This window comes from Cricetulus griseus, chromosome 3 (genome assembly GCF_003668045.3).
Source record: "Cricetulus griseus strain 17A/GY chromosome 3, alternate assembly CriGri-PICRH-1.0, whole genome shotgun sequence".
Taxonomy (NCBI): domain Eukaryota; kingdom Metazoa; phylum Chordata; class Mammalia; order Rodentia; family Cricetidae; genus Cricetulus; species Cricetulus griseus.
Window position 1 is genome coordinate 95,242,113 of NC_048596.1, and position 27,291 is coordinate 95,269,403.

Sequence of the window (27,291 nt, forward strand, 5' to 3'; positions counted from 1 at the left end):
GCACAGATAAAAAAGTCCTCACTGTATTCAAGGAAAGCAATGAAGAAATCACAATGGTTGCTCCATGATTACAGGGAGGTTTTTATTATAGGTAAGAAATAACATTCAGAGGCAGTTGGAAAGAATCCAGAGCAGAAACAGACTGGACATGTCCAGGTCTATCTTGGAGAGAATGGAGCCGAAGGAGAACAGTGGGAGAGAATAGTGGCTATGGCAAGATAATGGTAGTGGTGGGTAACTAGTTATATAGAGAACAAAGAGGTATCTAGGCAGGGGTAAGCCTGAGGAAGCAAGAATGCTAGCACAAGGCCTTTGAAATGTATAAAGGGTACTTGAGAATAGGGGCTGTAAGCTGGGCAGTGGTGGCGCACACCTTTGATCCCAGCACCCAGGAGGCCAAGGCAGGCGGATCTCTGTGAGTTCGAGACCAGCCTGGTCTACAAGACAGCCTCCACAGAGAAACCCTGTCTTGAAAAACAAAAACAAGAGAGAGAGAGAGAGAGAGAGAAAGAGAGAGAGAGAGAGACAGAGACAGAGACAGAGACAGAGAGAGGCAGAGAGAATAGGGACTGTAGGAGCCTGGAGGCCAGCATGGGCTTTGATATGCAGCCACATGTATATGTCTGTATTCAGCTTGAGTTGAGCTAGGACTGTCATTTCTGGATGTATGAACTGAGACCTAACACTCATTCCTCATAAAGGAAACTTCTTGTAATAGATGGAGATCATTACAGGAAACAACAACCAATCAAAATGCAGAGTTGTGGAGTACAGTCCTAACTGATACATCTATAAAACATTCCTGTACCCAAGGCTCGGAGAACATAGGTGAAGAGGGGAAGGAAAAATTATAAGAGCCAGAGGATCACGAGTTAGCTGTGAGACTCCCAGTACTGTAAGCAGCTACATCCATCAGTCTCACCATAACTGCCTAAACATGAGCTGTACAAGGAAGACACCAAAAATCAAAAGGGGGAAAGGTTATGTGTCAGGAGGAGTTAGTTCACAGGGAGATTGGAAAATTGCAAGGAAGAAGCAGCTTCATTTGGCTCAGCTCTGGTAGAGCTTTGGACACAGGATTTATAGTCCTAATGTGGATACAAAGGAGCTAAGGGTTTATTCAGGAGCCACTGATGAATGACCTTGGCCCAGGAACACCAGTTTTGGTTACCCCAAATTCTATGTTTCAATGTGCAAGCAGTTTGGATAAAGGTTTTATAGTAACAAAATAATAAACCAATACATTTCCAAATACATTGGTGCAAACAGGTGGGAGGATTAATCAAAGAGGGGAAATCTCTGCTACAGATGCTATCTGATGACCCTCTTAAGCCTTTTTGCTTGGTTAGAAAACCAGTACTTCTGTTGGCATCTTTCAAATTATTTATGTAACGAGCACTAAAACTGGTGCATGGCTACAAACAGGGCTAAAGACACTCCCAAATAACTTGATTAGTATGCAAAGTTCAAGCTCCGAGTGCAATGGGGCTACCTTTTGACTTCTGTTCCAGGACAGCCTCCAAAGCCACAGAGAAACACTGTAGGAGGCCAACACCACCACCATGGGTTTGAGGTTAGTCTGGGTTACATGGTTAATTTTGGGCTAACCTGGGCCACAGAATGAGACTTCATCTTGAAATAAAACAAACATTTGAAGTACATAGTAAGTTTTATTTAAAACAATATATCCAAAATATCATCGTTACACAGTTGTTAGATTATTTTACATTGCTTTTATGGAAATGCAGGGTGTAGTTTACACTTACAGTATATCTGAGAGCGCTCAAAAACCACTAGTGGCCCTTGGTTGCAGCATCAGCTGTCTCCCCGACATCAAGTTTTACCCTTACATCTATAACTTTTTTCACAGTTGAATATGAAAGCTTGTAGCACCTCTCCATCAACGTCATAGCAGCTCACCCATCTAGCACTTCAATTTGAGCTTAAGTAGATGCTCTGGGGTGAGATGAAGAGGCAGTATAAGCCTGTAAACCTAGTTACTCGGGATGCCAGGCAAGCTTAAAGTCAGCCTGGACTTGACTGCAAGTTCAAGGCCAGCTTGGGCAACTTGGTAAGACCCTGTGTCAAAAGAATAACAAAAAAACAAACAAAAGGTTTGTCAAGTGTGGTACTCGAATGCCACCCTGACATAAAAAGCCCTGAGTTCAATCCTGAGCCCCACAACGGAAAGGAGGTGTTGCAGAAAATTCCTTTATACTGTGTGAAGATATGTCATTGTGATTGACTTAATAAAGACTAAAGAGTTGAACAGCAAATAGCTAGGCAGGAAGAGTTTAGGTGGGACTTGTGTGGACAGAGAGGACTTGGAGAGGGGGAAAGGCAGAGTTGCCGCAGGATGGAGAGGAAGCAGGATGGGCAGTACAGAGTAAAAGTAACTGAGTCACGTAAAAGAGTGTATTAAATTATAAGAGCTAGCTAGGAACCAGCCTAAGCTAAGGCCGAGCTTTCATAATTAATAAATCTCTGCGTCATTTTTTTTTGAACTGATGGCCCAAAGAAAAATCTGTTCACCGAGAGGCCAAAGAAGGGCCAGAATACATTATCACTGTGAAGTGGCTACTATATTTCTTTCTCTTCTGACATAATTGGTATTGGTTGATCATTGTCCTCACCCTTATTTACTTTTCTCTCTTTTAAGCACATTTTCTGATTTTCATCACTACTCTTAAAATCTTAAGATGAGCTGGGTGGTGGTGGCCCACACCTTTGATCCCAGCACTAGGGAGACAGAGGCAGGCGGATCTCTGTGAGTTCGAGACCAGCCTGGTCTACAAGAGCTAGTTCTAGGACAGCCTCCAAAGCCACAGAGAAACCCTGTCCCAAAAAAGATGAAGGTTGAGGGTTGTGAAAGCATTTATTTATTGTGAAAACCAAAGCTACAATCTCTTCTTGAAACCATCAAAACTAAAGTGGTGAGTGAATTTTTACTATTTTTTAAATCAATGGTCAGTTCAATTTTCACCTTGTCCATTTTACATTTTGTATAACCTGACAGACACTACAAGAATGGAAAATTAGAGGCAATTTTGTTTGTAAAGATAGGCAAAAAGCAAACCTAAGCTATAAGTCAGCAAAAATAAAAGTACTGAATGTTTCACATAATAACGGTTTACTTAGGAATCAGTGGTGGACTCAACAATTAAGACAACTCAAACTCAATGTAGCCGGCCCAGGAGCAGAATAAAAGGGACATACAATATCTCAATGATTATAGAAAAAAACTCTATTGAACTCAATATTTAGTATAAAAACTCCTATCTAATTTATAGAGAATTTCTTACATTTGACCACAGACATCAGTTTTTTTTTAAAAAAAGTCATCAAATACTATGCTTAGCCAGATGTTGTGAGATAGACCTATAATCAGTGTTTGGGAGCTGAGGCAGAAGCACTAAGTGTCTGTGGCCAGCCTGGGCTATTTATGGATATATGTTGAACACCACTAAAACACAGTCATAGCAGAAGCAGGATGATTAGTTCAGGGCCACTCTCAATTACATAGAGTTCCAGGGCAGCCTGAGCTACAGCCTGTTTCAAAACAAAATCCCAACAAATCAACAGACAATGTTTGCTGGGCCTTGGTGGTGCATGCCTTTAATTCCATCACTCAGGAGGCAGAAACAGGCAGATCTCTGAGTTGGAGGCCAGTTTGCTCTACAGAGTGAATTACAAAACAGCCAGGGCTATACAGAGAAACCCTGTCTTGAAAAACCAAAACAAAACAAAAAAGGACCATGCCTAACAGAGAAATGTGAAAAAATTTCCCATAAGATCTGTCAAGAGTCCTCACTAGCAGAAGTGGGAGGTTATCCTTCGAGAACACAGAAAACGGAGGCTCAGAGAGGAAACTTGTATTTGAAGGAATCTACTCATTTGCTGTGGCAGGGGTGCTAGACCTCTCAAGGGCTTGGTCGACGCAGAGTCATTGGGACTACACAGCTGCAGGGATTAAAATATGGACAAAGAGCGGTAGGAAAGTAATATTTAGAGAAGGTGTAGATGGGCAAGCCATGGTTTGTGACGTTATAAAAAGATACAGTGCCAGCCTCGTAGTCTAAGAAAACCCCTATGCGGCGAGGTGGCACTGTCATAGAGAGGAGCAAGGAGGTGGAGGAGTCCTCATAGGCTCTGTATTCATGCTTATGCTGCAGCCCAATCACCCAGTATCCGCTCTGGGGCTGATACCTGGAGTAGGCACTCTGCTTGCCTGGATACTGGCTGAAAGAGAACATGGGTTCCACCTGGTTACTGCACACACCCAGGATCCATGCCGTCTTCTTGGTCACATCCACCTCCCAGTAGTATTTTCCTGAGGAGAAGTGCTGAGAGCCCAGGACACTACAGTCATAATGTTCCTCCAGACAGGAAGGCTTGGACAGCTTGGCACCCACAAACCTCACCTGTCTCCGGTTTTTAGATAGGACAAGATTTAAATTAGCCGTCTGTGGATTCAGAGTCACGTCCACTGTAGGAAAAGGTACAACAGCAGCAGATGAGAATGGGCACAGAGGTCCCATGGCTCTGAGAGGAGAGGGCAAAGGAAATGGTGGTAGTGGTGGGGGTTGGGGTGAGGGTGGGGTAGGGTGTCTCGATTTAGAATTAGGTGGCAGGAGAGATATGGACTCCTAAGACCCAAAATAACATGCAAGTCTGTTGGGGAGAAGCAGTGAAAGAGGTTCACAAGCATCAGTTCAGAGAGGCCATGGAGTCTACTCACCCCAGTAGTTTTGGACGTCTGTCAACTCTGTAATGAGACAGTAAAACATGTTAAAGAGAACAGGTGGTCTGAGGTCTGACATCTGACATCTGAGGATGTCTGACATTGGTGGGGAATTCAGAAAGGTGTGAACTGGTCACACCATTTGCCCTTAAATAGGCACTGCATTATCTTCAGCATACCTGTCCTCTGACTTCTCTTATAACTGCTATTCTCCAACATCCACCACACCCGCTGCCCTGTTTCTTCCCTCTATAGTAATCCCACATCCAAACTCTCCCCAACTCACCTCGAAAGACTCGAAGCATCTTTTTCAGATCCGGGGCTCGAAACAAACTTTTCAGCTTGGTGGGGAGAGCTTGAGGCTTCCTCAGGGTCCAGAACTCACTCCTAGTGAGAGCATACCTTATAAGAGCTTCTGGGTGCTGACTGCCTCCCCATCTCTCAGACCCATTAATGCACTTCAACATTCTTTCCTGAACAAAGTCAGTATTCTGCAAAGGGCCCTGGGCTGGACCAGAAGACTCCGACTAGAAGCCAGCTGCTCACTAACTGCATAGGCCTCAGTAAATATTTACTTTTATTAAAGCCTCATTAAGTTTCTTTTTTTGTAAGTTCTATAAGATACAATGATTTCCCCCTTTCTCTTTCTGTCCTAAAGGACAGTAGCCAACTGAGAAGAACTGACAGAACTCCAGTGGCTATGGAGTCCTTTGCTACATCTAAAAAGGGAACAAAATGTTTTAAAATGTCAATGCCGTATCAGGATGTCCACTAGGAGGCGCTGGAGATGCTCCCACTGATCAGAAACCCTGAAGCGGAGGCTAAAGAACACCTAAAGGAAGGGCTTGCTTCCCCACAGGGTGTGTGGGCTTAGAATTCACAGGTACACCAAGAGGCCTGAAGGATCTGGATCTGTAGGCAACTTTAGATGCCACCCGGGTGGACGGCTTTGTAGATTCAATGCTATAGAAGAGACTTGTGCTGTCCCAGGTCTGTTTTTATTAGAATTGACACAAAAGGAAATCTGAGCAAGAAATGCAGCAAGACCTGGGCTGGACAACCAGGGGGAGAAAGGGAAAGTCACAGCTGGCACGTGAAAAGCCAATTCTCAAGCATGGGCAACACATGGATGGTGATTTCCCTCTAAGATGCACAGCCAAGGACAATGCGTATTGAGGCAGCTGTGACTAGAAAAACCAGCATCAAAGGCAGGTAGAGAGGTTGGTAAAAAAGCAAGTCTACTGACAATTCTGTCTCCAGTTAGCATCCCCTTACCATACTGATTCTACAGCCATGGATGTCAGCCTACTCCCTTATCTTTGAGATCCCTAAAGTCCCATGCAATTCAATACACCAGTCACAAAACTACTCTGTCTGTGACTTTCCCCCTGGCAATTATTTTCCTTTAAAGATTTATTATGTATACAGTGTTCTCTCTGTATACAGTATATCTGCAGGCCAGAAGAGGGCACCATATCTCATTACAGATGGCGGTTGTGAGTCACCATATGGCTACGGAGAACTAAACTCAGAACCTTTGGAAGAGTAGCCAGTGCTCTTAATCTATGAGCCATCTCTCCAGCCCCTCCCACAGGTAATTCTATAGGGGTAAGCCCAAGGCAATGAACTTATGTTCTCACATACCTTTTTGTGACATCGCTCACATCCTAGGGTAGAAAAAGACAAATTAAGTGAAGGATTATGTCTTCTTCCCACTTTAATCACCTGGTATAGTGACTAAGGACCCTCCACCCCCACCCCTACCCCCCAAAATACCTCCAGTTGCTACAAAGTATAGATGAGAACTCAGAGGAAGCCAGATACAGCAGGCATGGTGCATGCCTGTGATCCTAGCACTTAGGAGGCGGAGGCACAAGTACTGTGTTTAAGGCCAGCCTGGGTTACATAGTAAGAGTCCATCTCAAAACAAGTAAACACTCACAAAAAATGAAAACAACCCCATCTCAGAGCAGAGTTCCTGAGGACCCATGTACAAATTTCGATAAGTTCCTTTGTTTTTTGGCAGTGCTCAGGATCGAAACCAGGGTTTCATGTATGGCAGACAAATGTCCCACCACTGAGCTATGTTCTTATTCCTGTGGTTGAAATGCTATGCATGTGTATTACCTGCCATTTGCCATACAGCACCTGGCCCTTGAGACAGTCATAGGTCTCTGACAGCCACAGGTTTTATTTTATCTTTGTTCCTTTTTTTGAGACAGGGTTTCTCTGTGTAGCCCTGGCCTCGAATTCAGAGATCTGCCTACCCCTGCCTCCTACTGCTGAGACTAAAGAGGTGTGCCATTGCCACTTAGCTGAGACAGTTATAGGTTTTAAATGTGGTTCTCTCTCAAACTTCATCCTTAGATGACGAACATACCAGTGCGCTTACACATACAGGCTTAGCCACAAATACCTGGTAAGTATCTGTTACTATAGGGGAATTCTATACTCCAGAGAGTAAAATCAGAGAAAGGCTGTGGCACAGCTTTATCTGATGGGAACAGCAGAAGTCTTAAGGCCAGCATAGCTGTTTGACAAACATCCAGCAAAGCTGAGCCTCGTGATGGCTGCAGTGCCATCTCTGGTTTTCATCTCTGCTTGTTGCATACTTGGGAGACTTTTAATATTTGTACAATTTGGGGAGATTAGATTGATGGAAAACTTCTTAGGAATCTTTTATGCTTCTAAGTTTCCCCAGGAAAGTCCTGAACATACACTACCCCTCCTGCTTGAAGGTCTTTCTTATGCCTTGGAGTCTGTGAGACACATAAAGAAGCCAGCGGTCTCTTTAAGAGACTCAGACAGTTTTGAAATTCCTGTCCCTGTATTTCCTCAGGAACAAGATAGTCAAAACAAAGTAAACTTAAGAAGGTCAACAAGATTTGGTGGGCTAGAGGAGTTGGTAACAGTTCAAGACTGCAAGTCTCTTCTCACTATACTCAGGCAATTATGTGATATAATACAGCAACAAAGTTAGATTAGCTGAAGTTCCCATGCCAATATTTGAATAGTAACTGCAGCAGCTTTGGCCTGAGGATATTTCTTGGGCACTCTGACCATTAAGAGTTACTAGTACACTGCCTGGGCTGGCTTGAAGATTTTGTTTAGGCCAAACATCCTTAAAGCAACCAAAGCTAACAGCCTGAGAACAGGTCTTAAAAATTAGGTTATGAGCCGGGCGTTGGTGGCGCACGCCTTTAATCCCAGCACTCGGGAGGCAGAGGCAGGCGGATCTCTGTGAGTTCAAGGCCAGCCTGGTCTTGAGAGCGAGTGCCAGGATAGGCTCCAAAGCTACACAAAGAAACCCTGTCTCGAAAAGCCAAAAAAAAAAAAAAAAAAAAAAATTAGGTTATGGGTTAATGAATAAAAACGAACTTTGTTCATCAATGATGTCAAAACCAGGGAAAATTATTAGAAATAACTCTGTTATGTCATAGTTTATTAATGATGACTAAAAGTTGAACAAGAAGAAGTAAAACTCAAGTCCAAAAACAAAAATGATAGTCTATGTTTTGGAACAACATGAATCCACCACAGCTTACTAAATTTTGTATAAATAGCGCACTCTGCTTGCTAGTCAGTCAGGGCTGTAATATTCTCCCAACCACCATGCCTGGCTCATTCCTTCCCCTGCCCAACTCCTTACATTCTCTGCTGGAACCTGTCCACTGGCAGGGGATGGTTCCCTGGCAGGTTTGTAGGTGCCAATGCTCTAACTTGATTTCGGCATGTGTTTTCCCATGAGAAGGCTAAACAAAAGCATCTTACTAATTCCCATTACAGCAACAGAGACATGAGCTGCCTGGTGAACAGGTTTTTAGCTGGGTTAGACATATCTTCCCTGGGGACATAGGGCAATATTAAAGGGCTTTGGAATGCCTTATCTGATGGAAAGGGGCCAGGAGTGCTGGGAAATTCCCTAACATGCACAGAAGAGTACTTCACAGCTTAAGGTTTATCTGTCTTAGAATGCCAGTTGTCCTGAGATTGGTAAAGCTTCCTGGAGAGCATTGTTGGATACAATAGGTCTTCACAATCCCAGATAACCTCCTGGGCTACTCATGACTAGTAATAAATAACAATGGGGGCTTCCCTTAGCATTTGCATCTGAACAGTTTTAGGCTTTAGCCCATTACTTTCTCACAGTTCAATAAAAAAGGTAACAGAAAGACAAAGGAATATTTTCCCCCTCATTTCCATGATAGTCCTAGCATCACACAAGATGGAAAATGGTTTCTCTTTTCCTTGATTCCTAGAGCTGGGGTTCCTGGCCGAGTCTCACCTGCAGCAGCTCCACTGTGGACCCCTGGCACCGGTGCTCCAGGTCTGAGATGAGATCTTTCAATGACTGACTCTGGTGGATCAGGTCCCCCTCCGCTTTCTCTATGATGCTCAGACCCTTCTTCTCTTCTACTTCCAGTTTCCTCAGTTCCCTCTGCTCCTCCCGGTCCAGGATGCTCCGCAGGTGCTTAAACTCCGTCCGGATCCGGTGTCTCTCAGGCTCCACCTGATTCTTCAGCACCAGAGAAGAAAAAACAGGCTGCTGGACCAAGGGTTCTCCCTGGGGGAGGAGGGTCAGGAAACAGGCTGCACACTGCTGTCCTGGGCCTGACAGTCTAAGAGTGGAGCTACACAGGTCTGTAGGGCCTCTTCTCAGGCCCTCAGCCTCAAGCTGCCTTTTCTAGAGTTTGGGGATATACCCTGTGATTCTTGGGTGAGTTTAGACTCCAGGAAGCTCCTGTAGGCTCTTAGGCTTTCAGGTCAGCCTCTGCTTCCAATTTCAAGCTCTGGGAGGAATTACTGGCTCACAAAAATCTACCCTTCCCGGAGGTTGAGCTGGAAATAAGACCTAAATTTTTTTCTCCTTCCTTCCTTCCTTCCTTCCTTCCTTCCTTCCTTCCTTCCTTCCTTCCTTCCTTCCTTCCTTCCGAGACAGGGTCTCACTATTGCAGCTTTAGATGGCCTGGTACTTGCTCTGTAGACCAGGCTGGCCTTGAACTCCTAGCCATCAGCCTGTCCCTGCCTTCCAAGTGCTAGAATTGAGGGAGTGTACCACCATGCCTAGGAAGCCATTCTTTCCCATATAGTTGCCTTTAAAAACCTGGGAGATGGCTCAGATGTTGAGATCACTTTCCCCTCTTCCAGAGGAACTGGGTTGGATTCCCCCAGTCTTTAAATCCAGTTCCCTCTTGTGGCCTCCTCAGGCACCAAACACACATGTGATAAGACAGTAATATATTCAGATGAAACACCCAGACACATAAAACAAAATAATACAATAAAGTTTAAATTAAAAAACAAATCAAAACCGGGCTGTGGTGGCGCACACCTTTAATCCCAGAACTTGGGAGGCAGAGGCAAGCGGATCTCTGTGAGTTCAAGGCAGCCTGGTCTACAGAGTGAGTTGCAGGACAGCCCCCAAAGCCTGTCTGGGGGTGGGGGTGGGGAATTGCCTTTTGACTTGTTTGTTACATAACTTCCACCCCAATTACCCTGCACAAGGAAAAGGGCCAGACCAGAGCAAGTTTTATGCAGAATGGGAGACACTGGGGCAGGCAGTCCTGGTCCCTGGCTACCATGGTCACCTTTGTTGCTGACCCAGATCACCTTCAGGAGAATCCTACTTGCCTTCCAGGACTCCCTCTTCTCTTGGATAAGAGCTTTTAGCCGCTCGGCTTCCTGCTGCTCCTTCCTCAGCTTCTTCAGAGACTCCTGGAACATCTCCTGGAAGGAATATACCAGGTTAAAGAGGGTCCAGCCTCAAACTGTCTTAGTACCTACACATGGACCAAACAGGATGAGATTATGCCTACCCCAGCCTCCAAAGTGCCTTCTCTACACAGAAAATGCAAACGTCTTACTAGACAAGCAGGCAAGAAAGAGAACCAGTAAATCTCTGCTGCTGAGCTGGGTGCTACCTTCTAGTTCAACTTCTAAGTAAAGAGTTCTACAGGGAAATTTGGGCTTCAGGTATAGTTCAGTTGGTAGAGTGTTTGCCTAGCATGCAAAAAGCACTGGAAAACTATGAAAATGATGGCAGTAAGACCAGAAGTTCAAGGTCATCTTTAGCAGTTTGAGGCTATGCTGGACTACTTGGGACCTTGTCTCAAAAAAGAAGAAAACAAACCAAACCAAAACAATTAGAGAATATGAAATAAACTCAAGCCCTGGACCTGCTCCCACCTGGTAGTCCTTGGCCACCTCCTCCATGAGGAATGTGTGATGACCATGGTGTTCTTGAGATCGCTCACAAAGCCAGCAAATTAATTTCCCATCTTCCTTGCAGAAAAGCTGGAGTTTCTCTCCATGAAGCCCACAAAGAATGACCTCTCTCTGCTTCCCTGGGCCCAACACGGTCCCTCTGAACCTCTTCACTATGATGGCCAGGTGTCGATTAGGCCGGAGGTTCTCGGGCTGGTAGGCTGTCCGGCACACAGGACAGCGGTTCTTCCCTTCTTGGTTGGGCACTGACTTGTCACTGCTTCCTGTGATGCAGTCCTGGCAGAAGCTGTGGCCACAATCTATACTAAGGGGTTCTGTCAGTAGCTCCAAGCAGATAGGGCAGGTGACTTCATCTCGGATGTCCACCAGAACTGCTGAAGTCATTGTAGCCACTCTCTTGGCTCCCACCTGTCCAGCTCTGACAGATAGACCGTTCTTGCTTGTAGAATCCTAGGTAGAGAGCAAATGAAAAAGCACAAGTTAAAGAAGGAGAGAGAAAAAGGAACGGTGCTATGCATGCTGAGAAGAGAAGGTAGACACATGGGGTAACAAAGGCCTCTCCCTCCAATTCCAACACTTTACCTACAACAAAGGCCTCTCCCTCCAATTCCAACACTTTACCTGAGCTCTCATCCAACACCAACTTCCCCTCTTATTACAGTGCTTACTGTTTCCTTTACCTCCTACTGGATAGAAAGATAAACAGGGATGCTGGAGAGGCATTACGGAGTTGCCCACCCAAGCATGTTTTCAGTGTTAAAAATAATAAACACATGACTGTGCCAGGACTTTTGGATTTGCTGTTCCAGTTGCAAGGGGGCATTGCATTGTGGCATCTGCACCAAATGACTTCCTCCATGTTGTTTTATCAGAAGGCAGCCATTCTTGGCAAGCTCTCACTAGCTCTGTTTTTTTCTTATCATCACCAGGCTATCTTTAATGGTCTGAGAGATCAGAGACCTTTGTTTCTTGTTCATGGTTGTACCCACAGAAGCTAGCATAGGACCCTCCTTTAGTGGATGAACTGATCCTTTCCCATGAGCCTTTTCACCTCATGGTTTTCAGTACCCTTGAGTGGTCTCCAGGATCACAAGCATCTAACTAAGTTTGTGGACATGTCCACCCTTCTTTGTTCCACTCATGCCTCTTTCTCAGCTTCTTCCCCCAAACCCCCAAACAGATAGGAATGGAAGCAATAGGTTTTACAGCTAACATGCCCCCCTTCTCCCTTTAATGTGTATGGGTGCTTTGCCTGAATGTAGGTTTGTGCACCACGTGCATGCCTGGTATCCACAGGGGCCTGAAGAGGGCATTGGATCTAGGGGAAATGGAGTTAGAGACAGCTATGAGCTGCCATGTGAGCATAGCGAACCAAATCTGAGTCCTCTCCAACAGAAATGTTACTTTCATTTCAGGCAAAACCATACTTGCAATCCACCACTCTCTGGAGAGTCTTTACATCATGAAAGAATCTATGAGAATAACTGGCACAGGAACTAATTGTACTCTACTTATATAATGGTATATTATTGTCAAAAGACAAAATTACAGGAGCTGGAGAGGTGGCTCAGTGGGTAAGTGCACTGGCTGCTCTTCCAGAGAACCAGGGTTCAATTCCCAGAACTGACATGGCTACTCACAATGGTCTATAACTTCAGTTCTGGGGAATCCAACATCCTCCTCTGGCTTCTGAGGGCACCAGGCGCACGAGTGGTGTACAGACATACATGCAGGCAAAACACTCTTACCCATAAAACTAATTAATTAAAGCTGGGCAGTGGTGGCGAATGCTTTTAATTCCAGCACATGAGAGGCAGAGGCAGGTAGATCTCTGAGTTTAAGGCCAGCCAAGACTGTTACACACAGAAACCCTGTCCAGAAACAAAACAAAACAAGCCCCCTGAAACCAAACCAACAAACAAAAACTAATTAAAAATTATGTATATATTCCCCTATGAAGGAGCTGAAATCCAGGGCCATACATTTGCTAGCAGGGGCTCTACCACTCAGCCACACCCATACCTAGTTCTACAAATCTGAAATGAGTTTATATGCAGTCCTACAATCCAACACTAATCTGGACCAAAAATGGCTCACAGCTGGCCTTACCACGGAGGCCAGCTGTTTACAACCAGAGCAAAGGAAGTGACACAAGAAACTGGAAGTTAGGTAGAGACAGCCAGATTGGTTCTGACATCTAAGACTGTTTATACAGTTGCTTCTGATTAGCAGAGACTTGGCTACTTGCTGCAAGAACAAGCTACAATTTCTTTACATATCAAGTTAGGTTACAGTTCATTAATGTAATATGAAACCAAGCTTAAAATGCAGGCTGGCAGCTTTAGGCCAGACTCAACAGTGCCAATTAAATAAAACTGTGATAAATGGAACAGCATTTGAAAATATATCAGTGAAGTCAGACCCAAGGTTTCCAATGTGGATGAACTGCGCACCAGAAAAACGTAGCTGGGAATGGAAAGGAAATGCCTAAGTGCACCAGGGCTTTGCTGGATGTTATACAACTATGTATGCCAAGAAGAACCGTGCCTGATGTGGTGGCTTGTGCCTGAAACTCCAGCATTCAGGAGAGGCAGACAACCTGCTAGGTGTGAGAAACTAGCATGGGCAAAATAGGGAATATTACGGCAAGACCCTTCTCAAACAAGCAAAACCAAGAAACAAACTAAAGAAACAACCTGGGCTTGGCGGTGCACACCTTTAATCCCAGCACTCAGAGGCAGGGGAAGGTGATCTCTGTGAGTTCTAGATCAGTCTGGTCTACATAGAGTTTTAGGATGGGCTAGGAGTCCATAGTGGGACCCCATCTCAGGTAACTAACAAATACCCTCAAAAAGAATTGTACACTTGTGATTTCTAACTTGCTACATATGAATTATAACTCAATAATGCTGACGAAGAATAATAATAATAAAAATAGAAGTGGCAGGGGGTGGGCACGACCAATTCGATAAGATGACTTGGTGCCTGATTGTCTAAAAATAACTTACCACTGCGCTGTTAAATACAACAGCTACTCATAGCTACTGAGACCTGACATGGGTCTTCCAGATTTAAGTATTTAAGAAATATGCACAGACTTTCAAAGCTTTGTAGGGAAAATAAGTATCTTGTAAATTTTAATTTTAATGTCTTAATATTTTTAATGTATCGGGTTCCATAAAGTCAACTAAAACTAAATCTACTCACTTCATCTTTTTTGTTTGTTTGGTTTTTCTGAGACAAAGTCCCACTAAGGAGTCCTGGCTACCCTAGAATTTACCTTGATGCTCCTGCTTTTGCTGGGATTATAGATGTAAGTGAAAGTGAACATGTCCCAAACTTTTCTATGTAAATGGGGCTAATAGAATACTTAAAATGACAATGGCCCCATTTTCTATCTCATTAGAAATTGCTGTCATTTCCAATTCAAATGGGACACATTAGATAACCAAGGTAAGATTCTTGAATGGAAATGATGGTACTGGAATTGATGTTTCTTGGTTCTATGAAGACTGGATTGGGAGAGTCTGACTCTTTGGAGCAAGAAGACCAAATCAGTAGTAGCACATGAAAGAGAAAATAATCCAGGGCCAGGGAGCCTAGTTAAACCAGAAGCCCATGGGCTGGAGAGATGGCTCAGTGGTAAGAGCACTTGCTGTTCTTGTAGATAAACTGGGTTTGGTTCTCAGTATTTACATGGCAGGTAACATGTGCTTGTAACTCCAGTTCGTGACTTGGATGCCCTCTTCTGGCCTCCATGGGCTCCTGCATGCATGTGGCACATGTATACTCAATTATGATCAGACATATACACACTTGATATTTAGATCGGAAGTACCTGTTAGAAGCTCATGAAGATATCAGAATAGCCCTCACAATAAAAATTAGTGATAACCAGGGGACACTAGGGTCAAAACTGGGGACTCAGAAAAGGAAGGAAAAAGACAAGGGGAAAAAACTTGTCCACCAGACTGGACTTGAACTAACTCATGGAGATCCACCTGCATCTTCCAGAGTGCTGGGATTAAGGGCCTGTGCCACCATACCTGGCTAATATTATTTTCTATCTTTATGTAGGCCTATATTCCAATTTAACCTGTGAGAATTGATCTCACAGCACTCAATAGACATAAAACTGTAAAGCAATTAGTTTTAAGCATTTCTAAATTTACCCTTAAAGAATCATTTGTTTATGCATTTAAAAAGTTGTTAACATCAGAAGTTCCTAAAATACTACCATGCACAGTGTTATTCTTTTGTTTAAGCTGCAGCTGCTGATATAGCAACCCACATGGAGTTATTTACCTGAGGGCTGGGAAGATGGAGCTGGGTTGTCAGCAAACCCAAGAGGAGCCAAAGAGAGAGAAAGATGGAAGGCTGGACCTTTTAAAGGAAAGGTTGCACATGCGCACTGGGTTTCACACATGCGCAGAGTCCTCACGCAGGCCGCAATGCATGGTGGGTGACGTGGCAATGACTTAGCAAGTTTTTTGTGCGTGCCCCGCCTGTCATTAGGGTGTGGGGTCATCCAGGTATATTGTTCTTACACACAGGTTTTTCTTCTCCTAGTTAGTGATAAATAACCCACTGCATTTTTAAAGGGTAGAATATAATTTCTGCAGATTTATTAAATTTGTGGTATCACACTTGTAATTCCTATTGTTAAAAATGTCATACTTGCCGGGCGTTGGTGGCGCACGACTTTAATCACACCACTCAGGAGGCAGAGGCAGGTGGATCTCTGAGTTCAAGACCAGCCTGGTCTACAAGAGCTAGTTCCAGGACAGCCTCCAAAGCTACAGAGAAACCCTGTCTCGGAAAAAAAGAAAAAAAAATTATACTTTACTGTGTTTAAACATAGAGGCCGTATCTTTTTTTAAGAACACACTATAAAGCATATTTAACACTTTTCATATACCCTTTTTCTTATTGAGACTCGGTCTTAAGTATCTCAGGCTGGTCAGCAACTCACAAGTATCTGAGGATGACCTTGATCTTTGGATTCCCCTGCCTCCACATGGAAAGTGCTGGTATTATAGGTGTACACTTTGTTTCCCCAACCCCCATATATGGCATGGTATCACCCTTTGTCTACTACCTTTCTTTGCTGCTGGGGATCCAACTCAGGGCTTTGTGAGTGCTAGGCAAGCACCCTACCAACTGAGTCACACACCCCAACTTCTTAGCACATTCTCTCCAAAATTGTTTTGATTGTGCATTTAAAAAGAATTAGGCCTGGGGTTTGTCAACAATAACTTCGTTTGAGAATTTACCACTCCAGGCGGTTTGCTATGTACTTAGAACTCTGCTCCAGTTAACTTTCACCAAAACTCTAGGATCCACACATTGTATTGCTCTGCCCATGCTATATATTAAGTGTTGAAGGCTGGGAGGTGGCGCACGCCTTTAATCCCAGCACTTGGGAGGCAGAGGCAGGCAAAAGGGTCTCTGTGAGTTTGAAGCCAACCTGGTCTACAGAGCTAGTTCCAGGACAGCGAGGGCTGTTACACAGAGAAACCCTGTCTCGACCCCCCCCACCACCAAAAAAAAAAAAAAAAAAACAAATAAACCAACAAACAAAGTGTTGAAACTCAAAAGCTAAGTAACAGGCTTAGGGTACAAAGTGTCCGAGTGTCAAGTCCTGCAGTATAGCTGTAACACTTATTCTCTTGAGCATGCATTTTTCTCAGCAGACTGATGAAATAAATGTCCCTTCGGGGCTGGAGAGATGGCTCAGAGGTTACGGAGAACTGACTGTTCCAGAGGTCAATTCCCAGTAACCACATGGTGGCTCACAACCATCTGCAATGAGATATGGTGCCCTCTTCTGGCCTGTAGGCATATATGGAAGCATAATGTATACGTAATAAATAAATCTTAAAAAAAAAAAAAAAGTCCCTTTGCTGCTCTGGTAGCTCAGTCATAGCACTAGGGAAGAGGTGTGGAAGTGGGAGGATGGTTAGCTACAAGGCAGCTTGGGTTACATCTCAAAAATAAAAAAATAAAAGAAGAGTTGATAGAATTTACACACGTGTTGATATAGTACATAAATTCAATGCTCCCTCCCGACCTCAGCGAACTCCTTTGTAATCTTGGGCCACTTGGGCCAGAAGTGACTCAGGGGAGTAATGGGACGGTAGGCACCCCTGAGAAGGTCCACAAATGAAGAGCATCCCGTGAGCAAATTTCTCCATACCGCATCGGAAGCCTTTAATTCCGAGGGCCAGAAGCCTCGCTTAGGTCTTTTCCCAACTCCGCCCAGCTTGCCTCGGCTTCCTCAGCAGAGGCCCCAGGGTTCCTAGTTCCCGCTGGCTGCAGCCGGTGCAGACCGGGGCGGGGCAGGTCGAGTGGCTCATCTCCCAACTCTTGCAAATGCGGCCTGCTGCGGAGGGGATAAACTTACTTCCTGGGCAGCCGGGCTGGCGCTGGGGGAGGGGATGAAGACCTCTGAATCCACGCGGGACCCCAAATGGGAAACTTCCAGAATAGCGCGCTTTCGCCTCCAGAATCCAGGTTTCAAAGCCCGTTACCTCCTTACTTTGCCTATTCCCAGCTGCAAACGTGCCTCCTCGATGCTTCCGAATCTCAACGCTGCAGTCCCGCACTCATCCTCCACGAGTGAACCCCAATACAATCTATAAGGTGGCGTAGACTCTGCACACAAGTGGGACAGCAGCGACTGGTCAGAAAATAGGCTTGCTCACCAACCTGAAATCCGTGGCGTGGATCAGTGCCGAGGACTTGCATCCAGGAGACTCTTCGTCCAGCCCAAAGGAGTCGTCCAGGCAAAAGGGAGGAGCTGGCGGAGGAGGCGGGGTTGCCTCTGGGCAGCCTGGGACAGTCTGAAAACCAGGGACCAAGAACAGGGAAAGAAATGCTTCTGTGGAACAGTGAGTGTTGATGCCTATGAGAACACTATCATTTGATACTTAAACTTTCGACCGTCATGTAAGTGTTTAATACACCTGCTGTCGTAACCAATATATTGAACTGTCTAAAAAATAAAAGGTTAGCCTGGCGGTGGCGGCGGCGCATACCTTTAATCCCAGCACTTGGGAGGCAGAGACAGGCAGATCTCTTGAGAGTTTCAAGACAGCCTCCAAAGCTACAGAGAAACACTGTCTTGAACAACCCCCACCCCATCCCCACCCCCACCCCTGTCACACACACACACACACACACACACACACACACACACACACACACACACACAGAATGAAATGTTTAGCCATATAATTAAATGGTGACTGCATTTGACATATCATTAAAATCTATCAACTTTAGCCGAGCATTGGTGGTGCACGCCTTTAATCCCAGCACTCGGGAGGCAGAGGCAGGCAGATCTCTGTAAGTTCGAGGCCAGCCTGGTCTCCAGAGCAAGTGCCAGGATAGGCTCCAAAGCTACACAGAGAAACCCTGTCTCGAAAAACCAAAAAAAAAAAAAAAAAAAAAAAATCTATCAACTTTAAATTACAATATGTGTATATATAGAGACCTGTGTGCATCTGTTATTTTAATGCACAGAACAAAAAGACCATCTACTTTTTTTTCTTTTTTTTTTTTTTTGAGACAGGGTTTCTCTGTATTGTTTTTGGAGCCTGTCCTGGAACTCGCTCTGTAGACCAGGCTGGCCTCCAAACTCACAGAGATCTGCCTGCCTCTGCCTCCCGAGTGCTGGGATTAAAGGCGTGCACCACCTACGCCCAGCGACCATACCTTTTAATTGAAGTTTTATTATCCATTACATATACAAAACTTTAGTGTTTAGGAACTGGGCTACAGATTTTTTTTTTTTTTTTTTTAAGGCAGGGAAACTCTGACAAGCAAAAGAATGACAAACTTCCTGGCCTGGGTTATTGATTACCCGAGCTAGCATCACCTGATTTTAGAGGGTGGGGAGTGGGGGAGGAGCTGGGGATGTGGCTCAGTTAATGGTATGTTTGCCTAGCAAATTGGGCTTCCTGGCTTGCACTTGTAATTCAACAGTAGACTGAGGCAGGAGGATCTCTTTAACTTTAAAACTAGCCTGGGCTGCAGAGGGATTTTGCCTCAAAAAACTGAAAAAACAAACAAAAGACCAAGCCAGGAATATATGCTTGGTGTGAGGAGTGGTCCAAGCCTTTTTTTTTGGGGGGGGGTGGATGGCACACTTTCTCTGTGTAGCCCTTGGCTGTCTTGGAACTCACCATGTAGACCAGGTAGACTTGAACTCAGAGATCCACCTGCTTCTGCCTCCTGAGTAGTACTGGCATTAAAGGTGTGGGCCACCACTGCCTGTCTCCAAGCACTTTTAAGAATCATAGAAAAACAGAACAGAAAAGACAGTGCATTGAATGTCTAACATACATGGGCCAATGTTTATTTTTGAGAAAGGGTGATGTGATATATATGTGTATACACATATGCAAATGGCATCCTTGTACGTACACATATATGTCCCAGGTTGACTTTGAACTTGCTTTGTAGTTAAGGATGGTCTTGAATTCCATATCATTCAGCTTTAGCTTTTGTAGTGCTGGTATTGGAAGAATGCTTTACCTCACCCAGTTTATGCACTGTTGGGGACTGAACTCCGGGCTTTGTGCATCTGTCGAGTACTCTGCCAATGGGGCTAGCCCCTAGAAGAGATATATGACCAGCACAAATAGGTGTTGTCTTATGGAAGAAGAATTCACCAAGGTCTTAAAGTCAGGGAATGTGGAATAAAAGGATCTCAGAATTGTGGCTCTTCCAGATTCCTGTGTTTTACATTCCCTTGATTACTCCAGACTTGGTTGTTGGGTTACATAAAAACTGCTGTAGAGCCTTAGTTTCCCTTTTGCCTTCTCTTTGTTTCTTCACATTCCAAATCAATTCTCAGAATTGTAGCTTTCTTACTATTCTGTTCCATAATTATTGAAGGAAGATCTGGGGCTTTGCTCTTAGGCCATACATACAATTTTTAGCCTTGTTGATTGAGCATACCATAGAACTTGGAATAGCTCCCCATGGGCTATAAGCCATGTACCATAAGGAGTATGTTTCAGTCACTTCATAGTGCAAGGGGGTAGGGCTTTAAAAATCTCACCTTCAGGGACACAGGCTGACCCTGGACTCTTCTGCTCTAGTCTGAATTATCCATATCCTGGTGCTATTGTGCTATCTATCTATCTATCTATCTATCTATCTATCTATCTATCTATCTATAAGAATAGAACAATGCTGGGCATGGTAGTGTTTGGCTTTAATCCCAGCAATTGGAAGGCAGAGGCAGGAAGATCTCTAAATTCAAGGCCAGTTTGTTCTACAAAGTTCCAGGTCACCTAGGGCTATGTAGAGAAACTATCTCTCAAAAATTACCCCCCCACCAAAAAAAATAAATAGAATAAAATAAAAAAGAACAAAACAAAAAGATAGACAGTGACAGGTTTTGATGAGGATGCCGAGAAACTGGGACCTTCATTTGTTGCTCATAGATATGTAATATGATGTAGTCATTTTGGGGTTTTATTTGTTATTGTTTCAAGACAGAACCAGGCAGGCCCTGAACTCCTGATCTTCTTGTCTTCAATTCTCAAGTGCTGGCTTACAGCATTCTATCCAGTCTAACAAAATGGGAATGTAAGCTAGAAAATAGATGAACCTTAAAATCATTATGCTGAGTAAAAGTCAAACATAGAATACCATAATAAATGCGGAATACCACAATACATGATTCCTTTTATATGAAAAATCTATAATACACACTCCCTAGGCATATTAAGTGGATTCCTGTCTGTGAGTGAGATGGATGAAAGCAGAAACGAATTCTCAAACAATATCACTAGAAATAAGTAAATAGCACTGCTCTAAAATTAATGTGGCAATATGTAGCATGCGTCTGTGGGTAGAGTAAGAAAAACAGTTAAAAACGGTGCTTTGAAAAACCAATTGTATGGATTGGAGAGATGGCTCAGCAGTTAAGAGTGCCTGTTGTTCTTGCCCATTACCTGGGTTCATTTATAAGAGATGACACAGAGAGCCTACTAAGCTAGACTGCTCCGTGAGAGGAAAGAAAGACTGCCACCAGGGGGTGGGGCAAAGTGGAAAAGCAAGCAGAGTTTATAGGACAGTCAGCAGGGTGGGGAGGGACCCAAGCTGACACAGGAAGTTGGGATTGATCCTGAACGAGGTGCCCTTGACAGAAGTTCTTGACCTTTGGTGGAAGGTTAAGGGAGATTCCTGGAGGAAAAGTTGGAGACCCAACAAAGATCTAGAATGCAGAACTCGGTCCCCACTCCTTAAAGGTTTCTGTCTCACATAGGAAGAATCATAATGGGATTCTCTCCAAATTTGGGTGTCATTAAAGGAAGTAGAAAGTATACTATACATGCTATGCTGTAGATATGTACTATAGTGTTTGCATCATTCTCATCTTTACAGAGGAGTAGAAAATTAAGTTCATTGGCAGACAAACTTACAATGTCAGTAAATAAGCAGTGCATCTGGGTTTTAAACCCACTTCTCTTGGCACCTGACACAGTTTCCTGGCTGTAAACACAAATTATAATTGTCATTGTCTGCCAAGATGGCTATGTGCATGGTACAGAAGGCGTAGGGCGTTGCACCTAGGGATGCCTATAGAGAGAGATACCATGTAGCTGCTGGGAAGGTAGGTCTGGACATTCTCCACTAAGGCCATGTGAAATGCATAGATTAATAGTTATGGGTTAGTAATTAAGAGAGAGCTGGCCAGTAAGAAGGCTGAGCCATCGGCCAAACAGTTCATAATTAATATAAGCATCTGTGTATTTATTTGGGACCAGGTGGGACAGAAACTCCATTTAAAGATGCCATTAAGGAGGCAGCCTTCTGAGCAACACTAACATAGCAGTTAGTGTTAGTACATAGGGGTATGAAAATAGTGGTTTCTGCAGATCCCGTGTTATAGAGGGAAATATCCCAGAGCTGAGAACTCTCTCAAGGAAGAAAGACTGGAAAATGGAAGCAGTGCTGTCAAATTCTTTAGTAAAGATTTGCATGCATTTAGATGTATACTTATATTATACCTGTTATTAGCAAACTGTCATGCTTTGAAGGAATGGGGGAAAAGTTCTTGCAAAGTAACCTTTGCCAAAGAACACACAACTTAGATGGGAGTTAAGTAAGGCACATGAATAAAATAGTTACCAAGACAGGAAACAGACACACTATTGCTTTTGATGAAACGAGGGATAGAATATCTTAAGATGGGTATTTCTGTGGGGGCTGAGCATGGATGGGGCCATGATAGACTGAGATGTGAACTGTGTTTTCAAGGATGAATTAGTCAGTTGTTTTCTTTTCTTTCTTTTTTTGTTGTTGTTGTTTTGTTTTTTTCAAGACAGGGTTTCTCTGTGACCTTTGGAGCAAGTCCTGGAACTCACTTTGTAGACCAGGCTGGCCTTGAACTCACAGAGATCCACCTGTCGATGCCTCCTGAGTGCTGAGTTTAAAGATTTGTGCCACCACCGCCCAAATTAGTCAGTCTTGGGTGAGTTTAGGGAGAGTTGTTCTCCTTCATAGCAAGCTGGGCTGGTATTTGGTATTAATATTTACTGATAAGTGACCAAATTATTAAATCATAATCAGTGCTTATATATTTATTTAACTGGTAACTAAGTAATACAGTAATCCAAAGATATTAAAGGTAAATATTGCATGTTTATGGACTTGCACAGTTTCTAAGAAACAAGAATATCATCTCATAGAACTATAAGTATTTGGGTGTGACAGTTCCCTGGGGTTACCATAAGGAATATGTTGAACCAGCACATAATGTCAAAACTATACAGAAATAATTAAGAGGCCGGCCTGACCCCTACCGAGAGCCCCCATCCAGTGGCTGATGGAAGCAGAGGCAGACACCCACAGATATGCACTGAACTGACCTCTGGAACCTAGTTGCAGAGAGGGAGGAATGAAGATCAAAGGGGTCGGTACCAGGCTGGTGAAACCCACAGAAACAGCTGGCCTGAACAAGGGGGAGCACATCGACCCCAGACTGCTGCCTGGGAGGCCAGCACGGGACTGATCCAGACCCCTGAACATGGATGTCAATGAGGAGGCCTCTGCACTCTAGGGGGACCCTGTTAGTGGATTAGTATGTTTCCCTGGTGTAAGAAGGGACTTTGAGAGCCCATCCCACATCTCGGCCTGGACACATGGGGGAGGGCCTAGGCCCGGGCCAGGATGATGTGGTGGACTTTGGGGAGTCCCTATGGAGGGCCCTACCCAGCCTGGGGAGTGGAGGGTGGATGAGGTGGGAGGCAACTGGGAGGTTACGGGGCGGGGCGTGGGGGTGAGGGTTAGGGGTGAGGGGAGGAAGAGGGAGAAGGGATTGACATATGAAGTAAGCTTGTTCCTAATTTGAACTAATAAAAAAATTACGAAAAGAAGAAATAATTAAGAAACTATTAAGGAGCCAATCAAATGGATGTGGAGTAAAGTTCTGTTTAGATGGTAAACTCAGAGTAGGTTATCATGTGTCTCTCAGTTACTAAAGTGGTAGGGGAAGAGGCCACATTTGAAGAATGTGAGAGAGTGGAGTGGGCACTACTATAGTTTTCTAGGAGAAGCAATCAGAGGTTGGTTTGAATAAATGATATTTTTGGATAAATGGGACATGGGTGAGAATCATATAGGGATAACTAGAAGTGTACATGTGAGGATGCAGTAAACACAGGGTATTTGATAAATACAGAAACAGAGTCAGGTTGAGGCCAAATTGTGGGCATTTATTTAAATTCTTTGGTAATATTTGTAAACATTTGCTTAGCTCCTTCCAGTATCTGCTTTGTCCTTACTCCATAAATCACAGGATTGAGCATAGGTGGGATAACCACATAGAGGTTGGCCAGCAGGATGTGGACATAACGAGGGATGTGTTTCCCACCAAACCTGTAGGCAAAGACAGAGAAGAGGGCAGGGATGTAGAACAATAGGATGACACAGACATAGGATCCACAAGTACTCAGGGCCTTGGACCGGGCTTCTTGGGAAGAGAGGCAGAATACAGCGTGGAGGATGTGGACATAGGAAACAGCAATGAGAATGATGTCCAGGCCTGTGGAGAGAAGAGCAGCTGCCAGCCCATACCAGACATTGATGGAAATGTCAGAACAGGACAGACGGGCAATACCCATGTGCTCACAAAATTGTGTGTTCGATGACATTGATCCGGCAGTAGTGCAACCGCTTGAGAAGAAAGATTGATGGGAACATGATTATAAAACTGCGGGCCAGGGTAGCAGCAACAATCTTTCCTATGACCTGCCTCGTCAGGATTGTGGTGTATTTCAGAGGAGAGCATATAGCCACATAGCGGTCAAAAGCCATGGCCAGCAGGACAGCTGAGTCAGCCACGAAGAGGAAGTGGATGAAGAACATCTGAGTCAGGCAGCCATTAAAAGAGATGTGCCTGGAACCTAGCCAGAAGTTGGCCAGGGTCTTGGGCCTGGTGGAGGTAGACAGCAGGACATCGGCACTGGCCAGCATGGACAGGAATATGTACATGGGCTCATGGAGGTTTCCCCGGGAGAGGATGACACAGATTAGAATGCTGTTGCCTGCCAGGGCAGCTATTACATAGTACAGAAGGGAATGGACAGCCAGACATGAAGATGCTCCAGCCCAGGGATGCCAGTGAGGAGGCAGCCTGCTGTGCGAGTGTCGGAGTGGTTCACAGCAGCCTCTCTGTGAGCGGGTAAGAAACCCATGACTTTCTGTAGAGCCTGTGCCATAGAAGGAAAGCATGTTCAGAGTTTGACCACACTCAGCAGAGTATAAGCAGTCTTGTAAACAGACAGACCAGCTCATGCTCACATGCCCTACCACAATCAAGGGGGCAGTATAGAAGCCCATGTTACACACACAAAACCTCAGAAAATCTACCCACAGAGCACCATTGCAGGCCTTTCTCACAGATCAGCTCTGCATCCTCAAACTTTCTGGAAGCTATCAAGTTAAGGCATGTTGAATGGGTTCTGAATGGTACCAAAATCTAAAACCCTGAAAGCAATCTTTTTGTTTTTAATTTGAATTACAAACAAGATTGAATTACATGACAATCCCAGTTCCCTTCTCCCTCCCTTCTTCTCCCTCCCTTCCTCCCCCCAAATAAAACCGTACCTATTACATATCCCTGAAAGCAATCTTTAGAGCTGCAGATGTGTCAGAGGTAGACATAGCCTGTCAGCTTCTAAATGAATGATAAAAACCAAAAGCCACTAATGGGCCTGAGAGGTAGTTAAGTGCACTGATTGCTCTTTCTGCGGACCAGGGTTTTATTTCATGCATATGTTGATTTGTATCATTTACATTACAATTAACTCCAATTCCAGGGGATCTTACTCCCTTTCCTGGCCTCTGCTGGCATTAGCACACACTGCATTTTTTTTATACATATGTGCAATAAAACGCTATGTCTACCTCTGACTCATCTGCAGCCCCCAAAAATGAAAAGAACAGTGTTTTTTGTATTGACTGAGAAGCTTCATTATTTTGTAAATATATCTATGTGTGATGAAAAAACATTGTGCTTTATTTCCAACCTTTCTTCTTTATAACTGGAAGATTTATTTAAATATCATTTGTAAAAATATTCCTATAGAAATTGGGATTCTAAACAGTGAGTTGTATTTCTCTGTTTTTAATTTAACTTAATTTAATGTATATGAATGTGTGCCTGAGTGTACTTCTGTCAACTTTGTTATTGTTTGGTGCTCATGGAGGCCAGAAGAGGACGTCAGATCCCCTGGAGCTAGAGTTACAGATGGTTTCGAAGCCACGTGTGGGTGCTAAGAATTGAACCCATGTCCTCTGGAAGAACAGCCAGTGCTATTAACTGCTAAGCCATTTCTCCAGCTCCCAAGTCTTTTGTTTGTTTGTTTGTTTTTTAATTTGAGTGATGGGGATCAAACTCAGGTCCTCATATTAGCACAGGAAACACTTTACCAACTGAGCTCTCTCCCCAGCTCTCATTTTCCAAGTTTTTAGGATGAGCATAATTTTACATTGTTGGCATATTAGATTGAATCTTATTTATTGAGGCCATTAAATCATCTGGCCTGTCCCCAGTCCCTTGTGTGGCTTTCAGTATGATATTACTGCCCAGTGCTGGAAGGGAGTTATATCACCATGTTTCTGCAGTACGATCCCCAGATTCCTGCCATTAATATCATCAGGGAACATCTGAATTCTTTGGCCTTAATATCTGCTGACCTAGAAAATATGGGCTGAGGGATAGCAATCTGTGCTTTGATACCCTTAGGTGATTCTGACTCAGCTGAAGTTCATGACCACAAATCTAAGGACTATGCTTTCTTCCTTATAGTCTAGATGTCCCCACTTCTGCAGGCATCTTTAGCTTTTCACACTTCCTTGGCTTTTACTGCATCAGCCCTGAGCGTGCTCAGGCTTAGTTGAGTCTAATGGCTCCACCCTCAGCTTAGAGAGGCATGATACAAAGAAAATGGCTTCTGCACTCAGTGTTTTAACTACATATTAGGTTCCTTGAGTGCTTTTCAATCCTTTTAAATTATCCTAAATCAATATGCAACTCTGACCACTGTCTGAATCTCACTTCTCTCTCTTTTATTTTTATTTTGTGTGAATGTATGCCATATGTGTGCATGTAAGCATGAAGGGCAAAAGAGGGCTTTGGGTCCTTGGAACTGAAATTACAATTGGTTGTGAGTGCCTGACATGGGTTCTGGGAATCGAACTCAGGTACACTGAAAGAGCAGTATGTACTCTTCATTGTTGAGCCATTTCTCCATCTCTCTCCCACAACTTTTACGTGCAGAAATTACCTGTTTATGCATGCATACAATACTCTTACAGGTATGCCAGTTAACCTGCCCTCTTCCTCCTCTGTAACACTCTGTGTCTTCTGTTCCCTTTACTTTCATTGTCTTACCTAAGAAAGTCTAGATGTTTTATGCAGAAATACTTTTCTCATCCCCAGAGTGACTAGGGCTGAGGCAGTAGTAGGTCCTTTATAATCCTCTATTCATACTCTCTCCACACCCTCTGCCACCCCTCCCTTCTTTTCTCTCCTTCTAACACATTGGTAATTTTTCAGCAGTACTATAAGATATGCTTCCTGGGTCAGAACTGTGTCTTCTTCACTGATGTCTGCCTTAGAATTTCTATGAGGTGGGCCATTGAGAGGATGAGAGAATAGGAGTGTTCCTGTCACTCAGCCAAGTTCCTAGTGGTGAGAATGTCCATGGATACTGCAGGACTGGTGGGTTTATCATCATAGTCTCTACTCTTTTCTAGTCTGTTTGGTACCATTTGAGCTCCTTCTTTCCACAGTCATCTAC

At 44.1% G+C, this 27,291-nt stretch overlaps 2 protein-coding genes across 8 annotated transcripts; both read right to left on the reverse strand.

The window, feature by feature from the left end:
- Positions 1-1,650: 1,650 nt before the first annotated feature.
- On the reverse strand, positions 1,651-17,759 carry LOC100763830 (tripartite motif-containing protein 6). 7 transcript variants are annotated; one of them, XM_035442315.1, is made up of 10 exons: positions 17,675-17,759; positions 10,928-11,416; positions 10,373-10,468; positions 9,027-9,257; positions 6,386-6,408; positions 5,028-5,128; positions 4,739-4,765; positions 4,422-4,486; positions 4,207-4,239; positions 1,651-2,079 (listed from the first exon to the last, which is right to left on the reverse strand). In XM_035442315.1, exons 1-10 carry the CDS (start codon positions 17,711-17,713, stop codon positions 2,026-2,028), a joined length of 1,158 nt encoding a protein of 385 aa, XP_035298206.1. In that variant the 5' UTR covers positions 17,714-17,759; the 3' UTR covers positions 1,651-2,025. The 7 variants fall into 7 exon arrangements, with proteins under 7 accessions (XP_035298206.1, XP_035298205.1, XP_027263713.1 ...); XM_035442314.1 differs by having other exon boundaries at positions 4,207-4,486; XM_027407916.2 differs by lacking the exon at positions 1,651-2,079 and having other exon boundaries at positions 4,013-4,239.
- Positions 17,760-23,700: 5,941 nt separating this feature from the next.
- LOC100764119 (olfactory receptor 52B6) lies at positions 23,701-24,705 on the reverse strand. Its single transcript, XM_027408042.2, is given in 3 exon segments — positions 23,701-24,120; positions 24,122-24,549; positions 24,552-24,705. Coding segments are annotated over 3 exon segments (1,002 nt in total).
- Between the last annotated feature and the right edge of the window lie 2,586 nt (positions 24,706-27,291).

Excerpts from the sequence above, each read along its gene's own strand:
- LOC100763830 (XM_027407912.2), bottom strand. The coding sequence starts at position 17,713 with ATGCAAGTCCTCGGCACTGATCCACGCCACGGATTTCAG. Across the intron at positions 9,258-10,372 it reads AGAAGAGGGAGTCCTGGAAG|AATCAGGTGGAGCCTGAGAG; the intron begins GCAAGTAGGATT and ends CTGGTGCTGAAG. Across the intron at positions 6,409-9,026 it reads CCACAGTGGAGCTGCTGCAG|GATGTGAGCGATGTCACAAA; the intron begins GTGAGACTCGGC and ends TTTCTACCCTAG.